The following is a 12,654-nucleotide window of genomic DNA, read 5'->3' as shown; positions in this document are numbered from 1 at the left end:
CCAAAGTACAAAGGGCAACTAAAACAAATAGAAAGACATATTTGTTCAATAACCTACATAAAAAAGCAATAGTGTCATATTTCAGTGAGAAACTTGAAACTTTTAGCTCAGGGCAAAAGTATGTGGAGGACCTAGGGCTCAAGTTTAAAACAATAGATGGCCATGCACTGAATAGATGTGTACCTAGCAGAACAATTCATAATGAGATGGACTCTCCATCATCACCTTAAAGAACCTTCTAAAGAAACAGAGACAACTGTATAATAGGCATAAAAAAGCATAGGGCTATTAATAAAGAGATCCTGACTGAAACATGTTTGGCTGTCAAGCAAACAGTGCATGAAGCCTTCAGTTAGTACCGTAGGAGAATTTTGTCAAATGATCTTTCACACAATCCAAAGAAATTCTGGCCATATGTAGTAAATGCTGTTTGTGGCACCAAAGTTAGTGTCCAGTCACTCATGGATGAGGTAGGAACTGAAATTGAGGGTAGGAAAACATAAGCAGAAAAGCTTAACTCTTTTTTCTGTTTTACAAAGGAAAACCCAGGAGAACAGCCCCAATTTAATTCTTGTGCCACTGAAAAGATAAGTGAGATAGATATTTGAGTCAGTAGTGTTAGGAAACAGTTGAAATTATTAAAATTGAACAAATCTCCAGGGCCAACTGGAATCCCTATCAGGTGCTATATTGAATTTGCAGCTGAGTTAAGTCTTCTTTTAAATAAAATCTATGGTAGATCTCTCAAACAAAAAACTGTGCCCAGTAGTTTGAAGAAAGGATAGGTCATATCTGTTTACAAGGAGGGTGGTAGAAGTGATTGAGAAAACTACCATCTAATATCCTATAATAAATTTGTTGTACAATCTTAGAACATACTGTGAGCTCAAATAGAGTGATCTCCTCCATGTCAACCAGCACGGTTTAAGAAAACATCAGTCATTTGAAACAAAACTCGCACTTTTCTCACATGGCATACTGATAGTTTTGGATCAAGGCAGTCTTTTATGATTTCCGCAAAGCATTTGACTCAGTATCATGTGCACACAAAGAATAAAGCAGTGCAATTGCCTAAGAAGCAAATGTTATTGTCACAGACGCAAATGACTCCAAATTCGAAAAACTAGTTTTCCTGTTGTATGTGCTGTGCTACGGTTCCTGAGAACATTCCAGTGGCAGCTTGTGCAAAATTTTACCAATGTGCTACAATATGGTGGCCTAAACCCTTTGGACTTACAGAGGTACTAATCATAACTAAATTGAATATAATAATTTGGTGTGTATTAATTGAACTGTTTAAATATATTTAATTTTTTTAACTGATTGTTTAACATTATCAGAATAAAAAAAATTATGGCAGCAGTGGTAATCAAAGCTATGCCCACAACTTGCCAGTCAGTATGTTTCACCATTGGGCTACCATGCCTATATGTGAACTCTGCTCAGAATCCCCCTTTTCCTATTGCTCACTCAGGTGAAACATTCAAGGAACTTGAAAGGGATATATACATGCTTCTCCTCACATACTTTGAGCCAAACTACTGAGCCTCATGCCACAGCCTCCTATTGTTAGATTTACATTTGTAGTCGATCTACCTAACCCTTTACATCTCACTTTCTCCTTCAAGGTGGTGCTGGAAAAAGGCCTGTGTAGCATACCATCTCCAGAAGACACTTTCATATTCAATTTCTTTGTACACTCACTCTTATTTACCATCATCTATAGTCTTCTGACTTGCAAGGGTAGTAATCATAACTAAATTTAATATATTAATTCTACATACATAAATTGAATTGTTTAAATATATTTAAATTTTGTAATGCATTGTTTAACATTATGAGGCATAAAATAAATCTTAAGAAAATCATGGTAGGAATGGGAATCGAATCAGAGCCGATGAACTGTCAATCAGTGCACTTAACCATTTGGCTGCATCCCCATTACATCACCTACCCCTAAAAAAATCCTCATACTCTACACTTGCACAGTGTATTACAAGCACTTTCAAAGAAAAATATTGACCTGGTGCTGTGGGCAATGTAGCACTCATAGTGCTGGAATAGATGATGTGATTCAGAGCATGAACAATTGAAAACAGACAGCTGTGTCCCTTCTTTCAGTGATCATTTTCGTCCATTTTATTTGTGTAGCAGCATGCATTCAAAGAGAAATTTCCTAGTTTTAGTATGTATTCTGGCTTGCATTTAAAGAGAAACAGTGTTATTTAGTGTGCATTCTGACTTGTATTCAAAGAGAAAGGGCATAATTTTAGTGAGATATTTATCATGTGCTGTAGCACATTGGCACATGATAACCGACTGCCAGCGGAATACTCTATGGTACAAACTTAAAGAGTGTGTATATCTCGCATTTCAACAAAAGTACTGTGGCCAACACATTCCTGATGAACTGATAATAAGGAAAAAATATGCAGCACTATTTAACCACCACATATCAATATTGGTTGATGAAACAAGGGATGTAGCTGGATGTTTCATTGGCAATCTCATTGTTGAAAACTCAATGGAGAAGAACCATCAAAGCCATTATTGATTTCCTGCAAAATATTGGAAAGCACAAATCACTTGACAGTAGTTAGTTTTATGAGTTACAATCTATGCTGTGGCCTGAGGGAATTCAAGAAGAACAAGTTCTTGTTATGTATTCAGATGGTGCAGTCACCATGCTGAAAGTAGCAACTGCCCTAAGATGTATTCTATCCTCATTTGATCCACTTCACTTGTTTTCCCAATGCACCGAACATATCACTGAGGTGTGTGTGGCAGTTATCCAGAAGTAAATAAAATGATTCCATACACCAAGAAAGTGTTTGACAAAGCCCCAAACCATGCTCCATTCTTAGAGAACTGCTGCCAAAAGTAGCGTTGCCACCTGAGCTTGTCCAAACAAGGTGGGATACATAGGTTGTAGCTGTCAGTTTCATAATGAACATTTTGAAACTGTGTAATCTGTGATTGATTAATTTCCAAGAGACTCTTCTATTTCAGTACTGAACCTAAAATCAACATTAGGAGTGATATTGACCATCCTCAGTGTGGGAACAGAAAATGCTTCAGTGAACACATCTCCAGGAATGCTTCATTTCCCAAATTTGCAACATCAATTTCTTGTGATTTGAAGACATCATTTTCCTCTGACAAAACATTTCTTCTAATCAGCAAAATTCAGTGACTGCAGGGAATTTGGAGAGGTACTGTACCTGGCTGTTCATTGTGTTTCAGAACTAAAGGTAAGGTACAGTATCATAGTACAGTGAGGAAGGCGGTTTTAGTACACAGATGTGATTGTAAATGATCTTCATTTATTAGTTCAGTATAGACTACACAATAAAAATGAAGTACTGATCCTGTAATGAGGAGGTACTGAATAGAATTGGGAAGAAAAGAAATTTCTGGCACAAGCTTACAAAAAGAAGGGATTGGTCGATAGGGCATATCCTGAGACATCAAGAAACCATCAATTTGGTATGGAAAGAAATTTTGGGAGGCAAAAATTTGAAAGGGGACCAATGCTTGAACTCAGGAAGCAGATTCAAATGGATGTAGGTTGCAGTAATTGTTCGGAGATGAAGAGGCTAGCACAGGATAGACTAGCTTGGAGAGTTGCATCAAACCAGTCTTCGGACTGAAGGCCACAACAACAACAATGTAAAATGTACCTTCTTAATGAACTTTTCATATTTCTGGTAATTTTAAGTGCATATTAAGATAACACAGTAAGCTATGATGTAATGCAGGAATGTACTTCAAATAAAATTGTTTTATGTTAAATGTCTTATTAAATATTTTTGTGCAGTTACATATTTTCTTACATATTTCAACAATTTTCCTTATATAAATGTATATACATTTTGCATGTTGATATTACATAAAAATCCAGGCTCTAATTATCAAGGAGTTGAAATACATTTGCCTTTTGGATTTTATTCATTTCATGACAACTAGTACTTCACATTGACATTGCTTTAATTTTTGTGCATAGTATTTGATCCGTGCCTTTTTGACAACACAGTAAGAAATTTGCAAAACTGCTAGTAGTCCCCCCAAGTCTTGGTTACAACTATCTCACTGCATTAAATTAAGTTCTTTTTGGATTAAAGGTTTCACATGCTGATTTAGCATTTCTTGACACTTCAGAAAAACAAACTTTTCTACGACTGACTCATTTCAGAAAGATATTTAATGTGGTTTATCACTCAAACTGCATACTTTGAAGTCATTTCAGTGACTGTTCCACACCCTGTGGCACCTGGATCCTTCCCACCAATACCATCTTTTCTGAATTGGGCAGGTGCGAACTCTACCTGCAATATATCCTATATTTCCTAAACCTCCAGGCCTCAAACTTCATTCGTTATTCACTGTCCTTACCCATCTAGCTCCTCCCTGTTCCCATTCCAGTACTTCACAGCCCTCTATTCCACCACTTCTCTCCTTTTCCGCTACCCCCCCCCCCCCCCCTCCCCTCCCCCACCCTCCATCTAATATATCGACTGCACCCAGCTGCCCACCCTCTCTCCACCTTGTACCTGCATGCTCCCGCAGCAATGCTTTACCATCCCCCATCCTTACCCTGAGCATCTCCGCTATATGATGAGTAGCATCTAACCTTCTCGTAATACCGTTACATTCCATCCTCGTTTTTCCATTGTTTCATTACATAATGTGCAATGATGAACCATCTTTTCTCTTGTTCTGTGCAAGGTTTCACACTTCTCTCTGATGGTATCGAATACTGTAAAGATGTGCTCAATAAGCTCAGGCACTCTTCCTACTGATGTTGAGTACATACAGAACTCTTTATAACACCAGATGAAGAATTCAAGAGGGGGGGGAGATCAGGACAGTGCACAGGCCAAGGGCTTGGCATCCCCTTCCAATTGCTCTCTGCCTGCAGTTGTCTGTGAAATATGCCCTGGCCCGATAATCAAAGTGCACTGGAGCACCATCCTTCAGAAACCACAAACTAGTGAACATTTGCATGGGAACATCCATCAGAAGTTCAGGTAAGCAGTGTCCAGAAAGTTCAGATACTATGCACCATTCAAGTGATCTGATAATACATGGTGTTTAATAAGGTGATGTCCAAGAATTTCAGCTGAAAATGTTCCCTGAGAAACTCACCTTTTACATTTTAATACAGGTAATGCATGTATTTTCAACAGCCCAGTACTGGCTGTTGGAAATTTCTTCTACATTTGCAGTTACATCAAAACTTCGAAAATTTCCTTCTCTACAATATCCCAAATTTATAAAATGTAATTCTATTACACCCTTTATTCAGTGTGTGACACCTCACTGATGTGTCCTGTGCTGTGAACAGAAGCAAACTGAGCAGTCACCATGTTGATTTCAGTGTTTATGAAGCTAACACAGCATATTTGGTGGTTTTTGTATTTGCAGTTGCATATTACAAAAATATACAGGTTTAGTGATACATCAAATTAGAGTAAAGTTCCCAAGACACGTCACTTTTAGTACAGTTTTTTGTGCTAAACACACATGAAGTGCTACACTGGTGTATAAAACCAGAATTCTTCTAGGCACAAGGTACTTTGATCTCAAATTTTGGTCTCTCTCTCTTGGTTTTCACTGCAGTGTTCCTGATCCACTGTACAGGAAAAGTAGATACATTTTGTTATACAGATATTTTTAGGAAATAATTAAATTTCTGATCAACTATTCATCCTTTGTTAACTTTTTCCCATCCATCATCCTCTCTGAAAACGAAAACCCTACTAAAAGAAAAACTGCCAGGAGGACTTCTCTTCAGATGCATGACAAGGGGTGGATAACAAATGACCTGAAGCTAGACTGATTGAAGGTTGTTTGGAATAGAATACCAGGTTATTTGCTTACGAAAAGGAAAATGTGGTGCTGGACTCTTTCAGGGGATGCCTCACCGAGGAAGTTAAGGATCTGATAGTAAAAAGAACAACACAACCTGATGATAATTCTGGCAGCATTACCTCACCACTTCAAGTAATGGATTCTGTTATGCACAGCCCTTTAGGCTCAACTACAACAGCTTTATAATGAACAGCTTCCTCAAGGACGCCATGCCCTCTGTCCAGGCAAGAAGTTACAGTAACCCTCCATATTCATGCTGGGCCAGTGGATCGTTACTGCCTGGGACAAAATCTCAAGTGAATCTATCATAAAATGATTCAAAAAGTGCTGCATATACAATGCTTTTAATGACTTAAAAGGTGAGACAATGTGAGAGAAGTGTCAGGAAGGAAGAGACGCCAGTAGCCTTACAAATGAAGATAGTGAGACCTGATGGTGATGGTGATAGTTAAAAATAATGATACCACAACAACTGACTTAGATAGTAAGCAAATAAGGAAGTGAAGATAATAATTAATGTAAAATATTTCTTTCGTTTATTTTAAAAAATGGTTCAAATGGCTCTAAGCACTATTGGACTTGACATCTGAGGTCATCAGTCCCCTAGACTTAGTACTACTTAAACCTAACTAACATAAGGACATCACACACATCCATGCCCGAGGCAGCATTCGAACCTGCGACTGTAGCAGTAGCATGGTTCCGGGCTGAAGTGCCTAGATCCGCTCGGCCACAGCGGCCGGCTTTCGTTTATTTTATTTCCCCTTATATTATCATTATCAAAATCTACACAGACAATAAATGGTACAAGTTTACGAGTTTTGATTTTGAAATGGCATAATGCTAACTTATTTAGGTAGAGACTTTATACTGATAAAACTGTTTGTAATTTTGATCATCCAGAATGTGTTATTTAAAGAAGGAGGGGGAAGGGGGAGGGGGGTGTTCTCGTCTTATATTTAGAGCTGTCTAACACTTTGATATCTGGAGCTCAGGGTCTACTGGTTAGTGCTACTGCTACTAGATCACAAGGTCCTGGGTTCAATTAGTGGTCGGGTCAGAGATTATCTTCACTTGGAGCATGGGCGTTTGTTTTGTCCTGTTTCATTTCATCTTCATCAATGAGCAAGTTGTTGAAGAAGCATCAAATAAATAATTTGCATCATGCAGCCAAACAATCCCAGACAGGGTTCTTTACCAATTATGCCACACGATCATTCCATTTCTACTCTGGTAAGTATGGTGTATCAAAATGGACAAATCAAGATATACCTTAATGGTAGGTAAAACTTCTACATAATACGAATAACTACTCAAAATTAGAAACAATAGGATGGATGTGTCGAATGTGTAAGGCTTGAGGCATCTTACGTTAAATGAAGTATCAAAAAACATTGCAGGGAAGAGAGTTCTAAATATGTATGTGTCCTAATATGAATCATATTTGAAAAGTAAAAAGGGTGACTATCAATTTGAAATTAACAAGGTTAATGTGGATTTTGAGTCAACACAAATTTTTTACCAGATAATGAGATGTATTACATTGTAATGCAATTGCAATTGAGTCATCAGTTCTTCACCCAACAATTCAGCAGTTGTTACAATGAAGTTGAGGATTTTAATTAATTTTTTTTAGATGTGAGAGTTAAAAACTTCTGAAAATACCAGAATCAATTTTCTAATGTTTAATTGTAACTTGAAAGCCAAAGTTACAATTAAACATTAGAAAATTATTGACAATACTATTTCACTGATCATGTGTCTGCCCCCAGGAGCTGAGTGGTCAGCGTGACAGAATGTCAATCCTAAGGGTCCGGGTTCAATTCCAAGCTGGGTCGGAGATTTTCTCCATTCAGGGACTGGGTGTTGTGTTGTCCTAATCATCATTATTTCATCCCCATCGACATGCAAGTCACCGAAGTGGCGTCAAATCGAAAGACTGCACCCGGCGAACGGTCTACCCAACAGGATGCCCTAGTCACAGGACATCTATTTTTACTGATCATATATGTAGCAGCTGAAACAGAATTAATGAAATACAATGTGGTTAGTATTATATGTGGATAATACCACTGCCTAAATGGTTATGGAACCGGAAGTTTAACATAAACAATGGTATCAATAAACTTGTGTTTCTACAAATGAAACACAGGGAAAACTTATGTTGTAGAGAGGAGAGAAAGCACCGGTGTGTGGTAAAAAGAAAACGCATTCAAAATAACATGTGTATTATTCATCTTCTTGGTTGTGGGTTTATCCACTGCAGAACGCTATGTCTGCATGGTGAGCGACTCCCTTTACTCATTCAGTTGTTCCTACCACTTGGTGAAATAAGCAGCACAGATCAGTGAACAATGTTTAAATTAAAAAATTAGAATACATGGTAGGATATGTAACCCTTTAATGCATGGAGAAAAAGTAATGTTGATGCTGCTAATGATGAATGCTCACAGTGACTACACTGCAGCTTTTCTTTTTATCTACCCTTTTGTCTGATAAACAGCAAGAGCTTCCCATACACTTAAGTACCTGCTATACATATTGTCCCTCTGTTAATACTAAAAAATCATCAGCCCCTGAAATACTAACCACGTAGTGAATGAAGATAACTACTCTTCATGTAGTTCAGGCATTCAGTGATACAAGGCTACACTTGATATGAACTGAAGCATGGTAATTTAGTTTATAAACATTTGTTTTCCTTATTAGAGGATGAATGCACTCACTGCTACACACCCTCTCCTCCTCCCTGCACACACACGGAAATCAGAACTTCACTAAGTGCTAATGATTAGCTTTGCCTATTCCACCATTCCTCTCCTCTTATTGACACATAGAAAACAGGAAAAATAATCTTTTTGGGGTGTCTACTATATTGGAATAAAAAGAAGTAGATAAAAATGTAAAGTACTTTTATTTGACATTTTAAATATATATAAGAACAGTTTTTGCAGTATACAGCTCTGCTATAATTTACATAAAACATGTCTTTTAATGTAATTTTAAAACAGTACATGTAGCTGCTTAACATCATCACTTCAATGAAGCACATAAAATACATTACCTTCAATACTATTTTTCTCCCTGAACACATGGACGGGTTAGTTTCTACTGTTTCTACATCTACAGACGCAAACAGTTTTCAAGTAATACATATTCAACAAATAAAAATAGCAATGTGCAAACTATTCTCAACTCCTCTTCTCTTTTGGTAAAAGGAACGAAAGACTGTACCTAAGTAGATGAGTAATAGATTATGTGTGTGTTCTAAATGACAAACTATACAAAATCATAAAATAAAAATATCTGAAAACAATGACACACACAACAAAACTATTAATTTTTTTCAATATCAGTAGATGAGCAACACACAAAACACTGCAACATCTTTTGTGCATAAAAATAAAATGCAGCAACAGTATGATGAAAGACACTACAAGTTATACTTTTCTTAAAAAACTTCATTTTAATCTTACAAAAAATCTAGAAATGAATATCACAGCGATGGAATGTTTCAATTGATGGCATGTATCACATCACAAATTTGATACAAACTAGTGGGAAAATGATCCCTTTTATGAAATTATTAACTCTCGTTATAAGTGATAAACATATGTGAACAAGCAGAAAGCCATGTCATATAGTAATACATAGTCAGAGATCTTATGAATGAATACTTTATAATTTTATTTTCATATGAACACATTTGCTTATGTGCAACTTAAATGTCACACAATGTGCATGAACATCTTGTGTGATTAGAAATCAAAAGATATACATGTGCCACTACAATTTCATGTCAAGAATGGGTCAGACTCAGACACACCTTTTTTTCAACAAGGAAGTGTTAAAAAGTAGGCTGTAAGAGCAATTTCACAAAAGAACAATTTTAATATCACAACTGTAAACATTATTGTTCACTGCAAGGTAAGTACATTACAGTTAAAGAATGTTTCACTCTGCAGTGGAGTATGTGCCGTAATGATACTATCTACAGAGATTAAAACTGTGTACCAGACCAGGACTAGATCTATTTTCACCTTTCACAGGCAAATTTCTACCAACTGAACAAACTTTACATATCTGGATTCCTGGCTCAGGTCATAGTTTTAATTTTTTTAGGAGTTACTAAAAGGTTAAATGTCAGTGACATGGAAAGACCATTTTCTTTTAGAAGGTGCACACAACCACAGCTTTTAACTCTGACAAATTTATGCACACATCAAATAACAGAAAACAAAACTTACCTTAGACACTAGTGTAATGGGGGGAGAAAAAAAAACATTATATCTTCAATTTAAAATAATGTGGCAGTATATGAACAAAATAAAAAGGGAATGAAACCAGAGACACACTTCATGTCATATTCCGTCCCCTACAATACACTTGCAAATAACTTATCTTGCTTTTAAAGTACTGAGATTCTCAGACCATTCTGAACAATGTCAGGCATTTGGATGTTTGTCCACAAGCACTGTTGCTAACAAGCACCAAACATTCTTGAAATGTTTTCTTGTTTTAAAACAGGTCAAGTGTAACTTTGCTCAAATTAACAATCAAAATGGTTTGTATGAGCAATAAAAACAGACGAAAACAAGAAATTCTGAAATTACAGATACTTCATACTTCAGTACACCCAGTTTACTGGTACCCACTGATGTTCTGTGCTCAGGACTTCCAGTGCTTCAATAACCTTTCGGAATGTACCATCAAAGTCTTCATTTATAATGGTAAGATCAATATATTTCTCGTAAGTTCTTTGAAGACGGGCACTTTCCTCCAGAGTCTGACGCAGGTCCTCTTCCTTAAAAGAAACAAACACAATCAGAAAGCTACAATTTTATACTCTTTACTGTAGCTAACAATAATTATATTAATCTCAGGATAAGACAAATTACATAAATAACATGAGGGATACTTACCTCATAAAGTGAAGCTAACGATTCTAAAGTTCTTGCTCTTCGAGAACTGTACCTAATGGAACTTGCCCGATCAAACTGAACATGCAACATAAATATGAAACAAAAATATTCAACAAACATTTAAAATAAAAATGCCATACTTTACAAATACTGCTAAATAATAAAATGCATGTTGCACACATCTCTCATGCCAATATCATTGACATCTATTCAGCACTGCTCATTCCACAAGCAGGTACAATTAGACATTTCTATATGTAAAACATAATTCAATCCTTTTTGAAGTTGGGGATTAATGATAAAATATCATAAATCACTATCAAGTAAATGCTACAAACAGAAGCAAAATTTCACTGCAGCAGCAAATCATTCATAAAAATAGGATCTAAAGGGAATTGATTTTGAAGTTACTGAGATCCTGACACAATAGAAAGAGGTTTGTAGAATATATCTAACCAATATTAAAATGTATCTAAAAACAAAGATGATGAGACTTACCAAAAAAAAAGTGCTGGCAGGTCGATAGACACACAAACAAACACAAACATACACACAAAATTCAAGCTTTCGCAACAAACAGTTGCTTCATCAGGAAAGAGGGAAGGAGAGGGAAAGACGAAAGGATGTGGGTTTTAAGGGAGAGGGTAAGGAGTCATTCCAATCCCGGGAGCGGAAAGACTTACCTTAGGGGGAAAAAAGGACAGGTATACACTCGCACACACATGCACCTATCCATCCGCACGTACACAGACACAAGCAGACATTTGGCAATATTAAAATCGTATGTTTTAGATGTCATATGAGGCCAAAACAAATATTGACACTTTCTATCTTTATGTAGAACAAAGGTATGGAATTTTCAGTAGCTATTATCATCAAAGCCAAAATATTTCACTTGTATAACATGCCACAAAATTTAATCCCATAAGCAAATCATGATAAATCTACAACAAAAACAACAAACAAGTCAGTCTGTTTAAAATTTAACATGCAATGATAATGGAAATAAGTTAACCTGACCTTACCTATTAATGAGATGACACCATTTGATTATTCTGAAATATGTGTTAACTTATCAATGAAGTAGTGAAAGTTGTATAGGTGGAAAGGAGTTTGAGAATATGATAGGCATTCAACTATGTGAGCATGGAAACCTATCTGATAATACATCGAGGTCATTTCTATAGCAATACTCCTCTCTTCTTAACTGTAATTTCTATGCATCAATTGGAACTACACCAATCAACATTGCCATAAGATTTGCAATAGTCATTACATACTTGAAATTGCCATCATGTTGATAGTGGCACAAGTGCTATTGTTTTGAATTTTTGCAGTCACAAATCAAGAAAATCTTTTTTCTTGCCCAAACTACTTTGGCTCAGTCCCATAGTGACTATCTCTCCACTCATTTAAGATGGTTTGTCACAGTTTGTGTAAGACCTTTGACCCAGTGTCAGAACTTTATCCTGCAATATATATATATATATCTTCATGAAATGTGAAACAAATCCTAATTGTTTATAATGTTCAGTCACCAGTTATTGAGACTACTGGTGTTGTCTGTGGGCAGCCTAAAATACTTGGTCAATGATGGAAGTTGACATGGATGTTAAATAATTTACCATATGGAGTACAAAATGGTCCAGGAATATGATGAAAATGGAAATTAATAGTGGCGATACATGTGCCATGATAGATAATACAGATATTGGTCAAATAAGTGATATACACTACTGGCCATTAAAATTGCTACACCAAGAAGAAATGCAGATGATAAACGGGTATTCATTGGACAAAGATATTGTACTAGAACTGACGTGTGATTACATTTTCACGCAGTTTGGGTGCATAGATCCTG

The 12,654-nt window shown here is 36.3% G+C and overlaps 1 protein-coding gene across 5 annotated transcripts in view; it reads right to left on the bottom strand.

The window, feature by feature from the left end:
• Positions 1–8,766: 8,766 nt before the first annotated feature.
• The window catches only part of LOC124594917 (protein PALS2), a 344,549-nt gene continuing 340,661 nt past the window's right edge, over positions 8,767–12,654 (bottom strand). For all 5 annotated transcript variants that reach the window (XM_047133405.1, XM_047133407.1, XM_047133406.1 and 2 more), the window contains 2 exons: positions 10,794–10,868; positions 8,767–10,675 (listed from right to left, as the gene is read on the bottom strand). In XM_047133405.1, coding sequence (XP_046989361.1) covers positions 10,499–10,675; positions 10,794–10,868 — 252 coding nt within the window. In that variant the 3' untranslated portion in view covers positions 8,767–10,498. The remainder of the gene's footprint in view (positions 10,676–10,793; positions 10,869–12,654) is intronic.

This window comes from Schistocerca americana, chromosome 2 (genome assembly GCF_021461395.2).
Source record: "Schistocerca americana isolate TAMUIC-IGC-003095 chromosome 2, iqSchAmer2.1, whole genome shotgun sequence".
NCBI classification, from domain to species: Eukaryota; Metazoa; Arthropoda; class Insecta; order Orthoptera; family Acrididae; genus Schistocerca; species Schistocerca americana.
Note: the sequence above shows the minus strand (reverse complement) of the source record. Positions and strands in the feature narration are given on the sequence as shown.